This window comes from Podarcis cretensis (assembly GCF_951804945.1).
Source record: "Podarcis cretensis genome assembly, chromosome: 6".
Taxonomy (NCBI): domain Eukaryota; kingdom Metazoa; phylum Chordata; class Lepidosauria; order Squamata; family Lacertidae; genus Podarcis; species Podarcis cretensis.
This window is the reverse complement of record NC_137175.1, coordinates 8206431-8227408: the sequence shown is the minus strand read 5'-3', so window position 1 is coordinate 8227408 and position 20978 is coordinate 8206431. Positions and strand designations below refer to the sequence as shown.

The 20978-nt window shown below is 47.1% G+C and overlaps 1 protein-coding gene across 10 annotated transcripts in view; it reads right to left on the bottom strand.

Annotated features, from left to right (window-relative positions):
• Window positions 1-20978, bottom strand: part of KCNQ2 (potassium voltage-gated channel subfamily Q member 2) — a 148541-nt gene that overhangs the window by 82308 nt on the left and 45255 nt on the right. For all 10 annotated transcript variants that reach the window (XM_079979094.1, XM_079979086.1, XM_079979085.1 and 7 more), the window contains exons 2-5: window positions 11565-11655; window positions 7972-8098; window positions 6085-6260; window positions 5685-5810 (exon numbers count right to left, since the gene is read on the bottom strand). In XM_079979094.1, the coding sequence (XP_079835220.1) occupies window positions 5685-5810; window positions 6085-6260; window positions 7972-8098; window positions 11565-11655 (520 nt within the window). The remainder of the gene's footprint in view (window positions 1-5684; window positions 5811-6084; window positions 6261-7971; window positions 8099-11564; window positions 11656-20978) is intronic.

Sequence of the window (20978 nt, the reverse complement as noted above, 5' to 3'; positions counted from 1 at the left end):
CAAATGAAGGTTCCTAATCCCCACCACATGTTGCAAGCTGAAATGGTACAGCCCAGGTAAATCCACTGCATGACTAATCCAATTATCTGTTTCTGCGACTGAGAATTTTAACCACTTGTTTAACTCTTTTTCCTTGCTGCAGTTCTTCCAAGTGGTCCTTTTCCTCTGTACCGAGGGGAAAGAGGAAAGAACAGAATGCCTTTTCCTCATCCTTATCTGCCCCTCACCTCACTTCTATTTTAGACTGTAGCCCCCTTGAGGGCAGGAACCCATCTAATTTTGCCTGTGCAGTGGAGATTTGAACCCTGGTCGTCTCCCAGGTCCTATTTTGGCACCCGATTCGCTGCACCACACTTGCTCTCATTTCCACTGATTATCTCACACACACACACACACACACACACACGAAAGAAACCTGAGAAGGCCATGTGGGGTGTGAAACACAAGAGCAGTCAAGTACAACATCACTAGAGTGAACACGTTTATACATGGGGAGGAATGTTTGTCCAGCCAGCAGGTAAACTTCCTGTTTCTTTCTGGGCTGGAACAGACTTCCTCTGCATGGGACTAGAGGTGGGCATGGCCTCACCTGTGCAGGTAAGGACAAAAGCAGAGGGCAGGGCAGCCATCTCTCTCTCTTACACTACATGCATCGAAGAAGCAACATCTGCTTAGCCAAAGATGCTCTTTTGGCTTCCAGCCAAGAGAGGACAAAGGGACTGTCTCCTTATCAGATAGTTTCCAGGTGTATGTTACTTTTCTAAGTTAAGTCTGCCTTCTGGGATCCGATTGTGAACAGAATGTGAGTAAACTCTTTTTATACTTTTATAGAAGACTGTGTCGTGTCTTATCTTTTATGAGGGAATAAAGGGAAAATACCAGAACAGTTACCGTATTTTTCGCCCTATAGGACGCACTTTTTCCCCTCCAAAAATGAAGGGGAAATGTGTGTGCGTCCTATGGGGTGAATGCAGGCTTTCCCGGGCTTCCTGCAGCTCTGCGCCACCCTCCGGATCCCGGCGCGAAGCCGCGCGGGGCTCCGGAGGGTGTCGCAGAGCTGCCTGCATTCCGAAGCCTGGAGCGCGCTGAAGAGCGCGCCCGGGCTTCGCGCACCTCTCCGCAAGCCTGGGGAGACCGGCACGGCTCCCTAGGCTTGTGGATAGCAGGCTGTTCTGGGGGCTGGGGTCGGGGGAAGCTCGGGCTTCCCCCGTGCCTGCCCCGTGCCTGGGGGGGAGGGAATAATTTTTTTCTTTATTTCCCCCCCCCAAAAAAAAAAAATTAGGTGCGTCCTATGGGGCGGCGCGTCCTATGGGGCGAAAAATACGGTGGTATAGAGGCTTTCGCGAGCCTGAGCAAACGCATCCGCCGAGTTTAAAAAGGGGAATGTTACTCTGCTAAATTGTGAACTTGTTAATACAAGTTGGAAAGGCTATAATCAAACAATATATCCTCTTCTGCATCCCTGAACATTCCCACAGGCCACCCTCTTGATACCTGGAGAGGAAGTGGGCATGGTTTATAGCCAGTGAAGATGAGGATATGGGTTTGAAAAATCATAGAATCGTAGAGTTGGAAGGTACCCTTAGGATCATCAAGTCTGTTATAAAAAGTTTAAGGTCTCAAATATAGAGTAAATATTCATAAATGCACACATATCTAAATATATGAACCATAGTAAGGGAGGCAAACGGGGAAAGCCTTCCCATTGTCCTTTTGCTTGCAAATCATGTCCTAAGGGCATATTTGTTTATGAATTGGGTGAGCCTGTGACCTGGATTCAGGAATTAAAGTATTTAAAATCACAAAAGAATGGCCAGGCAGCCCAGGTAAAGCAATCAGTGACCATTATCAGGTATCCTAGCAGACAGGATTTCTGTCGTAGACCGCCTCCTTCTGTGATGTATGTATGATGTTTAGGGGGGTGGTCTTGGGCTACAGGGTGGGCAGTTTCAAAAGTCTATATAAGGGCTTGCGCACCATTGTTCAGGGTTCTCCTCCCTCCTGCATGTGGTGAGTGGGGACCCTGTTGCAACAGCTTATTTCCTTTAATAAAGATCAGGCTTAATTAGCAGCTTTGCTTCTCAATATACACTGTTGTTGTTTGTTGTTGTTGTTGTTTAGTTGTTTAGTCGTCTCCGACTCTTCGTGACCCCATGGACCAGAGCACGCCAGGCACTCCTGTCTTCCACTGCCTCCTGCAGTTTGGTCAAACTCATGCTGGCAGCTTCGAGAACACTATCCAACCATCTCGTCCTCTGTCGTCCCCTTCTCCTTGTCCCCTCCATCTTTCCCAACATCAGGGTCTTTTCCAGGAAGACTTCTCTTCTCATGAGGTGGCCAAAGTCTTGGAGCCTCAGCTTCAGGATCTGTCCTTCCAGTGAGCACTCAGGGCTGATTTCCTTCAGAATGGAGAGGTTTGATCTTCTTGCAGTCCATGGGACTCTCAAGAGTCTCCTCCAGCACCATAATTCAAAAGCATCAATTCTTCGGCGATCAGCCTTCTTTATGGTCCAGCTCTCACTTCCATACATCACTACTGGGAAAACCAATATACACTGTTTGGCCTCTATTATTTCCTTCTACCAATAGGGAACCCTCAAGGACTCTATGCAGGCTCCGGAATACCCCATAAGGGAAAGGGAGCAGTTTTTTTCTTCTAACAAGTCCAACTCTCTGCAATGCAGAAATTTGCAGTTGTCCCATACAGAAATCGGACCTGCAATCTCAGCGTTCTCAGCGCTGTGCTCTAACCAAGTGAGTTACCCACTACAGCAGAAAGGTGATTCCAGAATGGCTGAAAGTTAATCAGGAGTCCTTTCACCCCACCAAACGTTATTCGACCGCCATGCACTCCATGTCTATCCAGTGTGAATCTTTTCAGCAATTCCTGCTGACCTGCTTTCCATTTTAAACAGCTCATTAGCCAGAAGGAACAAATTAATGGCTCCTTCACACCCCCCTCATTAAAAGCTCAGATTTTCTCCCTTTCTTCCTAGTACTGCAGTCCTAAAATAGGAGCTAGGGGAAGTGGGAAAGAATTCAGGGATACGGCTAGGGAGGTTGGGCGTTTGCTGCAAGGCCAAAATTGCCAAAGCACCTACCGTTCTCGCAAGGCAATTAGCATTTTGCTAATCAGTGCAGATCAGCTCTTTTTCAAGCTGGCAAAGGACCCCCAGGCTTGGGGCAAAGGGCTTTGTTTTTTCTAGACAGCCATAGTTTGGTGGAAAATCGGCATGCAAGTTTTATTATTGACTCAGTAAATCATATATTTCTTTACTGACAATTGTGACAACTAATCTATTATTATTATTATTATTATTATTATTATTATTATTATTAACCCTAGTTTTTCTTTCATTTCTTTTTGTTGTTATTAAAACTCCATTTTGTAAAATGGGAAGAGCAGCAAACAGGTGGAGCTGAGTGGAGAATTACTGCTCACCTGGCTTCCCAATATGGAGATTGCTGTCGGTAACCGAAAAGGTGAAGGGGTGAAGAGGTCACTACAGTGCGGGCACAGCAACAGGAGCGTCAGAGTGGGTCTGCCACCGTGCCCACACCGAGCCAACCTCCCCACTTCCTCTTCATCTCGGTTACCAGAAGCAGCCTCTACAACAGGAAGCCAGTTCACCAACACTGGCTCAGCCAATGCAAAGCATCTAACATCAAAGAAAATAGTAATAATAATAATAATAATAATAATAATAATAATAATAATATATTACTTATACCCCACCCATTTTGCCGGGTCTCCCCAGCCACTCTGGGCAGCTTCCAACAGGATACTGGAAAATAATAATAATAATAATAATAATAATAATAATAATAATTTATTTACCCCACCCATCTGGCTGAGTTTCCCCAGTCACTCTGGGAAGCTTCCAATCGAGTGTTAAAAACAATACAGCATTAAATATTAAAAACTTCCCTAAACAGGGCTGCCTTCAGATGTATTTTAAAGATAAGATAGCTGCTTATTTCCTTCACATCTGAAGGGAGGGCGTTCCACAGGGCGGGCACCACTACCAAGAAGGCCCTCTGTCTGGTTCCCTGTAACCTCACTTCTCGCAATGAGGGATCCGCCAGAAGGCCCTCGGCGCTGGATCTCAATGTCCAGGCTGAACGATGTGGATTCCACAGGGCGGGTACCACTACCGAGAAGACCCTCTGCCTGGTTCCCTATAACTTTACTTCTTGCAGTGAGGGAACCTCCAGGCGGCCTTTGGTGCTGGACCTCAGAAATTCTTCTCTTGCAGCAACATTTTCCCAACACTCAAAATGCAGCATTTGGGGAATGAGGAAATGTCAGCGCCATGTGGTTGCGTTTCTTTTTTTTTTTTTTCCTCCCACATCACGCTTCAGTTGTAGAAATGCGTAGACTATAGGTACATTGTTGGCACCTACCAGATGGTGCCCATCACATCCCTGGCGATGAGTAATGCAAATCTCCACTACAACATCCATGCCATTTTTAATACTATTTTTAACTTATTATAGGCCTGAGCCGTCTCCACACTGTGATGTTATAATACGAAATATAATACCCTTTCTAAAAGTCACAGGCAGCAGCATGACTACCCCACAAAACACACACACACACACACACACACACACACACACACACCATCCCTTGCAAAAGACCTTTGGGATTTTCATTAAAGTCTACAGACTCCACTCCCCCTTGCTGCTTTGCATTCCGCTTGCAAATCTTGGAGAGCAGGCTGCTTTTCCCACCCCCCTACGGCTCCCTCTGTTGATGTAACAGACTAACTGATTCGTTTTTCTTTCCAAACTTGGGAGCTGTTGGAATTTTGATTCGTTCCTCCATCTGTGGCTTCTTCCACGTACTTTGCAATGAAGGCCCAAACTCCTCATCTGAATGAGATCTAGAAAAACGGGGGCGGGGAAATAAAAGGGCAACTACATCTGCCAGAGAACCTCGCTAATTGCCACTTTGTTATTCTCTTAATCCGATAATCTGCGCAAAGGAAGAAAAAGGCAGAACAAAAGCACCATCTCGCCTTGCTTCTGTACAAAGCTCACAAGTATTCATGCTCTTCTAGCAGAGAATCTTCGTTAATTTTACAAAGCACACTCACGACTTCCGGGTTTGCAGTGTTTAGGTTCCAAGTTGTTTGAGTACTAAGGAGTTTGAGAACCAAAGTACCACTGTATCGGCTATTGGCAAGCAGCCTGAAGGAGATGCACAGTTCACACCATTATCTCACGCCAAGTTTGGCCCTCAATAGAGTGTGAAAGTGCAAGCTGAAATCACAAGAGAAAGAGGAGCAGGAGCAGATATCCACATCATGTAAGGCCAAGGTTGGACCCATCGTCAGAAGTGCATAAGAAACTAATATTTCTTAAAAAAAATATAAAAAATTCCTTCCAGTAGCACCTTAAAGACCAACTAAGTTAGTTCTTGGTATGAGCTTTCGTGTGCATGCACACTTCTTCAGATACCTGAAGAAGTATCTGAAGAAGTGTGCATGCACACGAAAGCTCATACCAAGAACTAACCTAGTTGGTCTTTAAGGTGCTACTGGAAGGAATTTTTTTATTTTGTTTTGACTATGGCAGACCAACACGGCTACCTATCTGTAACTAATATTTCCTAGTGCTTAAGGGCTCATAGCAGCTACTTCACTGTCATGGCAAGAAATTGACCTCAAGGCGATACTCACCAAGCCCCACCAGAGTGCATCTGCATAGGTGTCAAAGTGGTCGTTTTCTCCCTTCTCAGCCAAGTACACCAGGAAGGAGGCTAGAATGAGGCAAAGGAAACCAATATACCAGGCAGTGATCAGCTCCTGCAAAACAATGAAGGAGAAAGAATGGAACAGCACGTCTCAAATGCAACGGTTTTTCCGTAATGCACAGAGCAGCCTTTGCAAAACAGGTGCCCTCCAGATCTCTGGGACTGCAGCTCCCACGAGTCCTATTTGCAGCAGCAGAAATGTTTGCTCATTTTTTAATGCTCTCGTGACGATCGTCAGCCACGGTTGATGGGAAAGCGGCACGCAACTTATTAAATCAAATCAGGCTATATAGCAAGGGCTGATTGCCCAGGCCTCTGCTGCTCACCTTGCTGTGGGCATACACCACCGACCCGAGAAGCTTCCACGTTCCTCCTCGCCGGTCCATTCGGATCATGCGCAGGATCTGCAGAAACCTCAAACTTCTGAGTGCAGAGGTGGCAAAGACATTCCCCTGGGACCCAGCAGCCAGCACAGCGATGGAAGCAATTAACACCATGATGTCTGTGTATGGATAAACAAGGATGGAAAGAGAAGAAAGGTTGTTTGTATTATTTGTATTTATATTTGTACAGTGGAACCTTGGTTCTTGAACTTAATCCTTTCCGGAAGTCCGTTCGACTCCCAAAATGTTCAAAAACCAAGGCACGGCTTCTGATTGGCACAGGTATCCTGGAAACAATAGCTGACAGCCGCTTCAGACATTCGGCTTCTGAAAAACATTCAAAAACCAGAACACTTAGTTCCGGGTTTTCAGTGTTCGGGAGCCGATTTGTTCATCAATTAAGCAGTTCGAGAACCAAGGTTCCACTGTATTTGTGTACCTTCTCTTTGCAGAGTATAACATTTTCACTTAATCCAACTTTTTCTGCCCTTCCGTGTCATTTTAAGCTTCCAGGTGCATGTTATGGGCCAAACAACATGTTACGTTAAATGCTTCTTCCACATTTGGGGGTGTTTGGCCTTGTCTAGATGTATCACTAGACTACAGTTTAGTGTGTACATGTTTAGCCTCCTCCTGATGGGGAAATTTGTCATGCAGCCAATTCAGCCACATCAGGTGTCGGGCTGGTGGGCATTGTTTGGTGGGAAACAGCCTCACTGGCCAAACTGGGACCCACGCTGGGCGAAATCTAGCCTGCAGAGCAGTGGTTCTCCATCCCTGCTCTATCCAGACAAGGAAGAAGCATTATCAGAATTCAAGGACCCATTTCAGGCAAGAAAAATCCATTTGGGGTGCAAAGCACTGTCAGTGAGAGGTGTAGCAATTCATCTCTGTCCATTGTTTTCCACGAGAACAAGTTCTGAGGCTCTGCAATTATTACAACCTTCTGCAATTTTTTAAGCCTTCAAGTTGGCTAGGCCATGGGTAGGCAAACTAAGGCCCAGGGACTGGATCTGGCCCAATCGCCTTCTAAATCCGGCCCATGGATGGCCCAGGAATCAGTGTGTTTTTATAGGAGTAGAATGTGTCCTTTTATTTAAAATGCATCTCTGGGTTATTTGTGGGGCGTAGGAATTCATTCATAATTTTTTTTCAAAATATAGTCCGGCCCCCCACAAGGTCTGAGGGGCAGTAGACCGGCCCCCTGCTGAAAAAGTTTGCTGACCCCTGGGCTAGGCATTTTGCAAACTGCTGTGGGCAGGATCCACAAGGCTCTCACAATCTATTACTCTTTAGATCAGAGCTTTCCAAACTGTGTGTCACGACACGTCAGTGTGTCGGCTGCATTGTGTAGGTGTGTCGCGCGAACACTCTTATAAGGGGGTTGTTTAACCTCCGGTTTGCTAGTAAAACTGAATTATGGTGTTGAAAAATGATGCATGTCTAAAAAATGTGTCGCCAGCATGAAAAGTTTGGAAAGCTCTGCTTTAGAGACTCTTCTCCCAGCAGGCAGATCAAACAATTATTTGTGTTAAGTTGTGGGTGAACATATCAGATGACACAGCGATTCTCCAAAACAGCTCTTGTTTATTCACAGGCCAGAACAGAACTGAACTGAAGGGTTCAGCCAGCCTGCTTATATAGAGCTCCAGTACAACGTAACTGTAACAACTTTCTGTAACTAGCCAATCACTGAACATCACTTTCAATCCCCTATTTGCATATGTAGACCTGAGTCTACAGTATCCCCCTGCCGGCCTAGGGTGAGAACTTCAGTACATAACAATTTGCAACCAGAAGCAGCCAACTCAGCCAAAAAGCACTTCTTACCGATGACACAGAAGGGTTTTCGGGCAAACTTCAACCTTCCTCTCCAGCCACGGTATCGGCAGCAGCAGCCGGCAGCCCAGATCCTTACAAAATACTCCACACCGAAGACCACAATGGTGACTATTTCCTGCAGCGAAGAAAGCATGGCAACACAAGAAAGGCAATCCTTTAGGATCAGGGTGTTCCCAGACAGGGACTTCATTTGCAAATGCATCGCAAAGATATTGCAAATGGGTTGCAAGCAACAGGTTTTTGTTATTATTTATGGTTGCTGCTGTTGTTTATTGCGGGGGGGGGGGTTGCTTACTGTATTTCCCCCAGAAAATCTGTCTCAAATGGGATGGAAATATGATGAGAACATCATCACATGGCACTGGAGGGAAAACATGCATGCATTAGAAGCAACAAGCCCGCAATAAAGTCTCATCTGGAAGCACCCTCGGTTTTGCATGTGCACTTTTCTTTCCCCAGAAGTCAATTCCAGAAAGAAATAGGTATTTTTTGGACTAATCCACAGCCAGGGTGTTTTCAGAACTACTTCCATGTCTTAATAACCCAATTTGGAGAATATATGTTAGAATTAGTTATCTATCCATAATCAAATGCAAATCTTTCACGTAAAAAAATAATAATCTACAGGTAGCTCTTATTTTATTTTATTTTTTATTTTTGGCATCCGTCTGTCTTTTTATTTTATTTATTTATAAACGTTCTTATGTTACATCGGTAAAGAATATCATATTACAATACAATGTTTATTATCATATAATTTTCAACATGTATTCAAAATTTATATACAAAGTTTATATACCTAAAGATAAAAAGTGTGGGGGGGGGGGGGACAAGGACAAAAAACTATTCCAAACTCATATCTGTATCAACACTTTGGACTTCCTGTCTATCCCGTTGCATATTCCTTTTTTACAATTGAATGTACTCTTATTATTGTATATTTCTTTACATTTTGTCTAATACATTCCTATATCAATATGTACCCTTGGTTTTATTTCTCAACTCAGTCTCTCTCCAATGTCAATCAAATGCTAGGTTTTTTTTTTAGTGGATTACCTTTATGGGGTGTCATTAGGGGACATGATCAGGGAGCCAGTATCCTTTCCTAGATTCCCAAGAACCCAGTAGCTCACCCCAAGATAATTTGCTATCTCTTTGTTGGTGAATGGGTGTGATTCTCCAGTATCTGATAAAAGATAAAGGTAAAGGTACCCCTGCCCGTACGGGCCAGTCTTGACAGACTCTGGGGTTGTGCGCCCATCTCACTTAAGAGGCCAGGGGCCAGCGCTGTCCGGAGACACTTCCGGGTCACGTGGCCAGCGTGACATCGCTGCTCTGGCGAGCCAGAGCCGCACACGGAAACGCCGTTTACCTTCCCGCTGGTAAGCGGTCTCTATTTATCTACTTGCACCCGGAGGTGCTTTCGAACTGCTAGGTTGGCAGGCGCTGGGACCGAGCAGCGGGAGCGCACCCCGCCGCAGGGATTCGAACCGCCGACCTTTCGATCGGCAAGTCCTAGGCGCTGAGGCTTTAACCCACAGCGCCACCTGCGTCCCCCAGTATCTGATAGGAGGTCCCATTACCAAAGCTGGCTATTGCTTTCATGGAAATCTCGTCATTCCCTTTCTCCCGTGGCCACAGAGGTGAGATGGTCGAAATATCGAGCTTTCCTCCCCATATTTCCTCTCTGCTGCGCATTGCAGTTCCTCTGATGAAGATCTTAATGTTATTAGAGGGAAGTATTGGGAGCCACAAAGCATTCTGGGAAGCCTGCAAAGTGTCTGCATCAGCAAGAATCCTCCTAGCTATCACTCAACCTGCCACCAGCAGCCTAGGAAGCAGTGCAGAGGAAAGTCAAGCTGTTAAAAAGATGCAAAACTAGTCAGTTTTGTGTCAGATCATATGAGCACCACGGCACACATTGTGGAGGAAGAGAACACTGCATTGATTCTGTGAATTATGCCGTGTGTCCCTACCCAATCACCACACAGCGATGAAAGCGGGAAATTTAGAAACTATGAGAAGCCAACAAATGCAAATTCAGACATTTGTGACCACAGCTGCAATGTCCTTTTCTGAGATTTCGAGATACCCAAAGCAATAATTGAGGCTAAACTCACTTCTTAAAGGATACAGCAAATATAAAATTCAGCTTCAAATAGTTGATTTGCTTTCCCCAACAGTCCTGTATGATCTTTAAGCTTAAAAGACCAAGGGTCTTTCAGTTTAAAGACCAAGAGCAGTGCTTTCCACAGTGGGTAGTGCCAAGAGGCAAGGGGCACTGCAGGTGTCAATCACTATCGGGCTTTGAAATGCTGGTATCACTGGATCAAGGTCATCCATCTTATTGAATTAACTGAACTCAATAGTTTTCAGTGGATTTTGAATAAACGTGCAATTAATTGTTACTGTTTTGAGTTTCATTGTGGTATTTTCTTCCTTAGTGAGTCCTGCATACCACCATTCTGAATAATGTTTTTTATAGGGTAGGGGGCACTGGGGGGTGAGTTTGTGGAACCAAGGGGGCACTCCCCCCCCAAAAAAAAAATAGAAGTTTGTCCAAGAAACACTTGTCTAAAAAGTCAGAAACACATGTAAAAGAATGCGCTTGGAGATGGACTAGAAATCCTGCCAAGTTCAAAATAAACTTGATTCATATTCAATTCAATTCACCCGGCAACTACGGGAACTGCTTCATGGTGTGGTTCGGGGATATCTGAACTGATTCAGTGAACTTTGCCAAGCTGAACTCATTCAACCCAAGCAACGACCATTTCAGAAAGCCACTTTTGCCCTCCCAAAGGAGGCTGGGTTGCAGGCTTCACGCCCCCTCCGCACGATTGTGGGAATCCCCAGCAGCGTCACCCCCTGGACAGCCAATCGGCTGGCTCAGGGGGAGTGGCCCACCCCATTTATCGCTGGCGCAGCCGGGGATCTCCCTCTTTTGCCGCCTCCAGCTACTCCGGTTTCCCACCCACCCACCCTTTAAGGTTTTCATCTTTGACCTTGCTATGGACCTCGATTGGTCGCCATTAAGGGGCCTGGTAGGAATTTTTTCCACTTGGCAAATTGGCACCAGCCACTTGGTTTTTCACCTATCTCATAGCAAATCGTCACAACTTTCTTGCTATTGGCAGTTAGGCATTGGTATTGGTACTGTTATGTAGATGGAAGAGGGGAGGAAGCGCCATCGCCTGCCCCACATATTGAAGGGTAGTCCGATAAAGGATTCCGGGGGGGGGGGGGGCGAGTCCCTGTCTGAAGCCTATGGAGGTTAGGGCCTAAGGCACGCCCCCCGAGTGGTGACCCCGGGGGAGTTCCTAGTTGATGTGCATCAGCAGGACTCCCCCTACTGGTGGTTAACCCTTCCTGGACTTCAAGCGGATGGGCTGAAGCCATATATAGTCGGTTAGGACCAATGCCTAAGCCAATACCAATACCGCTCATCACCAGTAACCAATAAAGTTGTGGCCTTATTTAGCCCATTAACCTTAATAATTGTGTCATGTGTCTTTATTTCCACTCGGGGGGGCGGGAACTCGCCACACAACTTCAGCCCTGAGTTCTGTGCATTTACTCACCAGAATGTAAAGGGCACCTTCAGAGCTGTCCTCATACTCTTCGATGGTTGAAAAGACAGAGAGCACCAAGCAGGAGAAAACGAGTAGAAAACTGAATAGGCGGGGGTGAGGGGAGAGACAGAAAAAGAAATGGCATTAATGTTGCAGATGACATTGCTTCCCGTCCTGCTTTTAACCTGTGTTGTCTAACCATTGTCTAACGCTGTCCACCCAGGGTGAGGATCAAGCAGTGGTGTTGCTTCAGGTCAAAAGCCTATATGAGTGTTTTCTTTTGCCCAATTCACTGCAGCAGAGCCTCCCCAAATAGCAGAGTTGGGCGCTAAGCATTTTAAATGCTGGTTAATTGAGAAGGCTTTGGAGGCACCGGAGCCTGTTCGGGAAAGAAATGTGGCAACTTTGGCCCAGGATGAAGTTCGCCTTTAGTCCCCCTTTTTCAACTCCAAGAATACTCAGAAGAGTACGCCTACTCAGCTCACTTATGGAAACCAGTACAACAGCCTGCAGAATATTCCCTGGGTGTGTGTCGTCAGCTGAGTTCAGAACAGCATTTTTAAAACTACTCATAAATCTGACACAGTGAAGATGGAAATGAAAGTCAACTTTCAGCTGTATTACTGTCACTTTCAAGGAAAGTTGGGTCACCACAGCCAGGCCCATCTTACCTATAGAGGCTAGTGGCGCAGGGTGCCAGGGCGCCAAGTTCTGAAGGGCGCCAGGCAAGAGTCCGGGGAACACCGAATGAACGCGCTGAGTGAATGAGAGTGTGCGCGCTGCTCCCGCAGAGCATCGGTTTGGTTATTTTCCCCTTTTAGCCTGCAGGTGCCAAATTCTGTGGGGCGCCAGAAGGCTAAAAGGGATAAAAATGAGCCAACGTTCTGTGGGAGCAGCGCACGTGCCCTTGCTTGATCGCTGCAGGCCCTCTCGCTCGGTGTGCTGCCTGCCATGGACACCGTGGCACGTAGCGGCCAGCTGAGCCGGGAGGCACCACGTCCAGCCTCCGCCTCTTCCCCGCCGATAGAGCTCCCCTCCAGCTGCTGCTGCCCACCTCCTCTAGCCCTAAGGTCAACAACTCTGAGAAAGCGGGGGCGCCAGAAGGGTACTTTGCACCATGGTAGTCCTGTGTGAGTGCCTGTGTGAGTGCCTGGAGGCGGTTGGAGGTTGGATGGCAGCTAACAGATTGAGGTTGAATCCTGACAAGACAGAAGTACTGTTTTTGGGGGACAGGAGGCGGGCAGGTGTGGAGGATTCCCTGGTCCTGAATGGGGTAACTGTGCCCCTGAAGGACCAGGTGCGCAGCCTGGGAGTCATTTTGGACTCACAGCTGTCCATGGAGGCGCAGGTTAACTCTGTGTCCAGGGCAGCTGTCTACCAGCTCCACTTGGTACGCAGGCTAAGACCCTACCTCCCCGCGGACTGTCTCGCCAGAGTGGTGCATGCTCTGGTTATCTCACGCTTGGACTACTGCAACGCGCTCTACGTGGGGCTACCTTTGAAGGTGACCCGGAAACTGCAATTAATCCAGAATGCGGCAGCTAGACTGGTGACTGGGAGTGGCCGCTGGGACCACATAACACCGGTTCTGAGAGATCTGCACTGGCTCCCAGTACGTTTCCGAGCACGATTCAAAGTGTTGGTGCTGACCTTTAAAGCCCTAAACGGCCTCGGTCCTGTATACCTGAAGGAGCATCTCCACCCCCATCGTTCAGCCCGGACACTGAGATCCAGCGCCGAGGGCCTTCTGGCGGTTCCCTCATTGCGAGAAGTGAGGCTACAGGGAACCAGACAGAGGGCCTTCTCGGTAGTGGCGCCCACCCTGTGGAACGCCCTCCCATCAGATGTCAAAGAGATAAAGAATTACCTGACATTCAGAAGACATCTTAAGGCAGCCCTGTTCAGGGAAGTTTTTAATATGTAATGCTGTACTGTTTTTAACACTGATTGGGAGCCGCCCAGAGTGGCTGGGGAAACTCAGCCAGATGGGTGGGGTATAAATAATAAATTATTATTATTATTATTATTATTATTATTATTATTATTATATATGCTTAAGACAGCCCTGACCACAGCTCTCCTTTTTTTTTTGCCTCAGCCCATTTTTTGAACTGTGAGAAGCCCATTTCCATACATGTGGGTTATTATAAGAATCTTGCGGCAAGAATTTTGTGTCTGAATTCCCTTGTTTTCCTCTTCCCTCCCCATCAGTTCTTCCTCTTGTGCTATGTCTTTTCATATTCTAAGCCTGAAGGCAGGGACTTCCCTATTTCTGTTTATTTATAAACCATTCTGGATGTTTTTCTGGGTGAACAGTGGAGCATAAATACTTTGAAAGAAAGTCTAATACCATCTTCTGACACATGGAGATCTCAAACAATTTGCCTGCTGTGCTGAGACGAAATCCATCCAGAGTTTGCTGAAACTGACCTGACAAGCAGGTCGAAAAAATCAACAGACAGGAAGGACAGCAGGTCAAACAAGCAAGCTGGCCTAAATTAATTTACTAAAGATGGAAGCGCAGCCCTGAGAAAGCAAGCCTGCTTAGTAACAAATGGAAAAACCTCACATTTTGTAACAAGCATTAAATAATTCATCCCTCTGGCTTCAACCATGCACTGCCGCTATTTCAATTTTGAATATTTATAAGGCTCTGTATATCTGGCTGGTGTCATGACATTTTCTACGAGAAAATGGTTAGGTTTTTTTCTATCAAAAGGGGGGAGAATTGGATGACGGATGATGACAGCTGCCTTTCCCTATAGAAAAGGCCATCAACGGAGCAACAGGTAGCCATCAGTGCAAACACAGAGAACATTATTTTAACTCTGATGGGACTTGAAAAGTTTGTAAGCCTCCTGGAAGTGTGCAGACAGAAGACGACCACTGAATGTTATTTTTAAAAGCAAAGGCACACCTCCTGTCGTGTTTTCTTCTTTTTTCCAACATTCTGGATAGAATGTCAGAGTTCCTACATTCTGGGGCACACGGGGCGTTAGGGGAGGGGTAATACCTCTGTAGGGGGACACGTCCTGGGGTTGTTTGTCCACCTTTGGTCCTCACCCTGCACTCAGCTCTCGCCTGTGGCTCCTAGAAGCTGCCAGCATGTGACAGCAAACACACCCCAGGAAACGGCTTCAACTGGCCAGCTAAATCAGGTGAGGGTAGCCGATGGCTAAGTGAGTTGGAGACATCCCCTGCATGCAAAGATAGGCTCCTGCAGATTGAGTGTGCTGGGCCTGGGGTAACCCATGAAACGCGGTCCAGGACCGGACCAGAATCTGAAGGTTCTGCTAGGAGTCAGCCCAACAGGGCCAAGGCAGTACACAAGGCAGGAAACCAGGCAAGGACAGGTACAGGATCTCAGGCAGGATCTGGCATACAGCAATGATGCTCCCGCAACCTGGGGTGAGGTCCGACAGCCTTTTATCTTTGTCAGGGTAATGGCCGGTCCTGATCCCCTGGCGACTCACCTCCCTGTTTCGCCCAAAGGTGAGCACTCCTCCTGCGAGTACTCAAGTCTCTCCTTCTCTCAGACCTTAGTCTCTGCAGCTCAGGAGACGTTGGTTGGTTACTAGACCCAGGGGCCGCCTCAGCCTCCCCTGACCCAACCAGTAGTGGAGCAGCTGTAAGTGACAGCCCAGCTGGAGGCAACGAGGTAATCCCTGCATCTGGAACCAGGGCAGGCTCCGGCCCCTGACTTGGCCCAGCTGGTGTTTGTTGCAGGGGAACCTGTGCAGACTGGAACGCTTCAGGACCAGGCCCCAGACTTGGTTCAGATGATGCCTGAGGCAAAGGATCCAGTGCAGACTGAGACTTCTCTGGTTCCGAGTCCGAGCCAGAGTCCAGGCCAACACATTGAGTGACAAGACCAAGAAACCAGCATGATCGAGTATTCCAAACAGGGCCGTCTTAAGCATATCCAGCGCCGTGGTGCAAAGCTCCCTCCAGTGGCCCCCCCCCCAGCATTTCCCAGAGTTTTTTAGGGAGGACGGCGCTGCCGGTGGGGCTGGAGGCGGCGAGGAAGAGGCGGAGACTGGACGAAGCACCTCCTGGCTCAGCTGGCTATTTTGTACCACGGTGGCCATGGCAGACGGAGGCTCTGGGTTGTGCTTCGGTGCGGCATGGAAGATGGACGAGGGCGGTGAGCCAATGCCGGGAGGCGCCGCGTCCAGCCTCCGCCTCTTCAATGGCGCCCTCCAAACTTGGGGCCCTGGTGCCCCACACCACTAGCCTCTATGGGTAAGACGCCCCTGATTCCAAAAGGACTGGAGTAAATTTATACAATATTTGAAAGATTTTTGTAAGCAATTAACATCACTAGCAGGGTTGTCTAAAGACTTGTGATGAGAATTTTTCTACCTTTCTATTTTTACAGTGGTGCCTCAGATTACAGACGCTTCAGGTTACAGACTCTGCTAACCCAGAAATAGTACCTCGGGTTAAGAACTTTGTTTCAGGATGAGAACAGAAATCGTATTCTGGTGGCGCAGCGGCAGCAGGAGGCCCCATTAGCTAAAGGAGAGCCAGTGTGGTGTAGTGGTTAAGAGTGGTGGACTCGTAATCTGGTGAACCGGGTTCACATCCCCGCTCCTCCACATGCAGCTGCTGGGTGACCTTGGGCCAGTCACACTTCTCTGAAGTCTCTCAGCCCCACTCACCTCACAGAGTGTTTGTTGTGGGGAAGGAAGGGAAAGGAGAATGTTAGCCACTTTGAGCCTCCTTCGGGTAGTGATAAAGCGGGATATCAAATCCAAACTCTTCTTCTTCTTCAGGTTAAGGACAGTTTCAGGTTAAGTACGGACCTCCGGAACGAATTAAGTTCTTAACCCGAGGTACCACTGTATTTAAATTTTGAGCCATTTTGTAATGTGTGTAATTAGAATTGGAAAGCGTACAAACTGCAATGACATAAAGGTTAATTTTGAAAGCCATGAGGTGGGAGGAAAGGAAGTTGATAGGCACTAAAGAGCCAGGGCAGTAAAGTAAACAATGTGAAATGGAAGGGGGGGGTCCAATAATCAAGAAGGCAGTTTCTGCCCATGCTGTAGAGGGAAGTGGGGGGCAGATGGGGCTCAACAACCTGGGAAGGGAGCCCATCTGGGAGAAGGAAAACTGCTCCCAAACCTCCTCTGCCTTGTGAAATATCTTCGGGAGAAGAAAAGGCTAAGGACTAAAGCCTGCAGAAATCCGGAATGGAGTCCCTAAGATGGTTGAATGGTGCCTTGTACACCTCCTTCCAGCAACTCCTGCAGCCAAGCTGGTGACAAATGCATTGCTCTGCTTTCCTTTGCACAACACCAGCAAGGCTAAGAGGGGGTCTTGTCATCTGGGCAGCCCAGGACCTTTAAACTAGGGTTACCAGACGTCCCCGGTTCCCGGGGACAGTCCCCGGATTCACCAATCTGTCCCCGGACAAAATCTGTCCCCGGATTTTAATTAATGTCCCCTGATTTATGCCTGGGGACTTCCGGTGAAGCAACATGGTGGGTGCCATGGCAGCGAACAGCACCAGAAGTCCCGGCCACGTCAAAGTTTCAGCCAGCCAACCCGCTGGCTGGGGGGGGGTGGGTGGCTATTTAAACCGAGGCATGAGCCAGAGAGCTTCTTTCTGGCTCACCTCCTCGATCAACGCTCGCCCCAAAATTGTGAAGAGCCGCCAGCACTCTTCTGCTGCGGTCTCTGCGCACCCAAGTTGGTGGGGGCAAGCAAGGCGCTGAAGAAGAGGAGAAGCCTAGAAAAGAGCTTTGCTGCGTTGCGAGACAGAGTCGCCATCTCTTATGTGTTAATGTGTGTTTTCCCAAGACCACCAAGCGCCTTTACTCGATCTCTGCCCCCCAACCTCTTTTTTGGGGGGGCGTTTGTGTATTTGTAGATGAGCTTCTCCACCTGCCTTGTGTCAAGGTGCACGCCTGACAACTTTGGGGTTCCCCCCAAAAAAAGGTCAAAAACTCTGGGTAACCCTTTCCTAAAATAATAAGGCATGGAGGATGGGAGTGGATTAGGCAGAGGTGTCTCTGGAAAGAGGAGCAGCAGCACCCAGGCACTCATGCAAGGAGGAGACATAAATTTGGGTCACCCAGCCCTTCCTGACCTAGATATCCATGCAAGCAATTATTTGGGATTGAGAAATGCACTCAGCAGCAGAAGAAAAAAACCGGAGCAGAAAGCAAGGGGGAAATAACACACAGAAGATGGGAAAGGGGAGGAAAAAGGAAATGAACGAAAGGCTACAAGACTCGTCAGCATTTTAAATAATTGCAATACTCCTGTCCTCAAGGAGTTCAGAACAGCTTAAAAAGGATTCTCAAGAAGTTGTTCATCCAAGCAACATAGCATCTGCCTTAGAACTATTTCAGGGCTTGCTGATTGGAAGGTTGGCGGTTCGAATCCCCATGATGGGGTGAGCTCTCGTTGCTCTGTCTGAGCTCCTGCCAACCTAGCAGTTTGCAAGCACGCCAGTGCAAGTAGATAAATAGGTACCACTGCGGCGGGAAGGTAAACTATGTTTCCGTGCACTCTGGTTTCTGTCACGGTGTTCCATTGCACCAGAAGCAGTTTAGTCCTGCTGGCCACATGACCCAGAAAGCTGTCTGTGGACAAACCCCAGCTCCCTCGGCCTGAAAGCAAGATGAGTGCCGCAGCCCCATAGTCGCCTTTGACTGGACTTAACCATCCAGGGGTCCTTTACCTTTCTTTGCCTTATCACAAGGTGACATCCTATCAACTCTGCAAAATCCAGAATTTGCAGTGTCAGCTGAATCTGCCCAAGAGAACTGGCACAAAATGGGGTGCCCAAATCAAATCATACTCCTCCAATCATATCAACGAGGGGAAATATAATTTCAGATGGAGAAAGGAAAAGTATTTAGAACCAAAGCAGGAAGCCTGGCTTAAGCTACTTTAATTGACAGCAGAGCAAAGAGAAGGAGAGACGATAACGAACTGCCCAGGAAACAGAGTATACCAGCAAAGGGCATAAAGGATGGAATTAAGAAAAGTAATGCACCAGGCTGTGTATCTAAACAAGGTACATATTTCAGTATGCAGCCCTCTGGTTTATATTAATAGACAATAAATAGATCAGATATACTATAACATCCATAGAAAGCAGTATAATTAAAAGAGCCGGTTCCATTTGTATTTCTCATTCTCCAAAGAGGCAGAAGCTCTCAAAGATTAGCAATGCATTTCCTAGCAAACCACAGAGCAGGGTAAGATCTTTACACCGATGGCATTTGGCAGCATTTATTTGGGGGCAAGGGAATTTTACACTGGAGTTGCTACCATCAGACAGAGGTCCTTCTCGGTAGTGGCGCCCACCCTGTGGAACACCCTCCCTTCAGATGTGAAGGAAATAAGCAGCTATCCTATCTTTAAAAGACATCTGAAGGCAGCCCTGCTTAGGGAAGTTTTTAATATTTAATGCTGTATTGTTTTTAACACTCGATTGGGAGCCGCCCAGAGTGGCTGGGGAAACTCAGCCAGATGGGTGGGGTATAAATAATAAATTATTATTATATTATTACACCTTTCTGCATTATAGTGGTACCTCAGGTTATGAACTTAATTCGTTCTGGAGGTCCATTCTTAACCTGAAACTGTTCTTATCTAGAGGCGTGCTTTCCCTAATGGGGCCTCTTGCTGCCGCTGCGCTGCTGGCAGATGATTTCCGTTCTCATCCTGGGGCAAAGTTCTCAACTCGAGGTAACTCTTTCAGGTTAGCGGAGTTTGTAACCTGAAGCATTTGTAACCTGAGGCTACACTGGAGCAAGCTTATAAAACGCTGCTCGCCTATGGCGAGTAAATATATCCCCAAGGTGACCAGGCAGAACAGCTTTTGTACATTGGAATATATAAGCACTCGTTTCTTCTTTTCAGGATATGGCTCTGCAGATGGGCCAGGTTTCCACGGGTCTTCTTCTTTCTTTCTTTTTTGCAAGGCAGCACCAGGAACAATTTAATGTCAACGTATTTTATAGCTAACGTACAAGTTACATATAGATGTGCCTATATTTGTATGCAATGCTATGCCGAGTTGGGGAGGCCTTGTTGCTAGATTGCAAAAGGAAAAGAAAAGAAAGCCACGGTTGCAGGTTCGATCCCCATACAGGACAGCTGCTAGATGGCCCCTCGGGGTCCCTTCCAAGTCTACAATTCTATGATTCTATGATCTAACGAAAGCAATGCCTTAGAGGCTATTATACCCGTCTCTATACGTAGGCTTATTTATTTATTACAGTGGTATCTCTGGATGCGAACGGGATCTGTTCCAGAGCCCCATTTGCATCCTGAAGCGAACGCAATCCGTGTCTGCATGTCTGCGCGTGGCATCATTTTGAGCATCCGCACATGCGCAAGTGGCGAAACCCAGAAGTATCACATTCCGTTACTTCCGGGTCGCCACAGAGCGCGACCTGAAAATGCTCAACCCGAAGCTACTTCAACCCAAGGTATGACTGTACATTAATATACAGTGGTACCACGGTTTGCAAATCACCGCTTCTGCACATGCGCATAATGTCATCTTGCACTTCTGCGCATGCGCGAGCTGCGAAACCCAGAAGGAACCCTTTCCAGTACTTCTGGGTCACCGCGGGATGTAACCTGAAACAATGTAACATGAAATGGATGTAACATTAGGTATGACTGTACCACCTTCATCTTTGAAAGATCTCAAGGACATGGCCTCCTCCTCCCATTTCATCTTCACAACAACCCTGTGAGGTAGGTTAGGCTAAGAGATGGCGACTGGCCCAAGGTCACCCAGGGAGCTTCATGGCTGAGTGAGTATTCAAACCCTGCTCTCCCAGATCCTAGTCCAACACTGCAACCATTACACCACTCTCATATCCCCCATATTTCCTGAGTGGGAGGGTCGATGGCTAAGCAAGTCATGCCCTTGACCTCTCTGATGTTGCTATGGTAACCCAGTGGCCCTGGCACCCTTCTCTCAGAACATCCAGACATGCTCCAAGCACAGTATAATTTAACCCAATATAATTTAACACAGTAATTTTTTAGTTGGTCGAGTACACGGAATTAGCAAAACTGACACATAGGATTCGCAGTCAGGAGGAAACAAAGTACCAAAAAGAATGGAGTAAATTTATGGCCTATATAAGTGAGAACTGTAGAAATTTGAAGACGTTAGCAGGACTGAGATAATTCTTATGTCATGGTTTAGTCTTTTATTAATGGATCTGTGAATTACCGGTAAGTAGTGGAATAAGAAAACCTGCGGAAGGGAAAGAGGGAAGTCAACAGCTCTATGGAGCATAAAGTAAGATAGATGTAAAAAGACTTGATATATTTGTTTGTTGGCGTTGGTGTAATGAAAAAGCATATTTTAAAAAACAAAAACAAAACAGTAATTTAATTTAACACAGTATAATTTAAAGGTAAAGGTAAAGGTACCCCTGC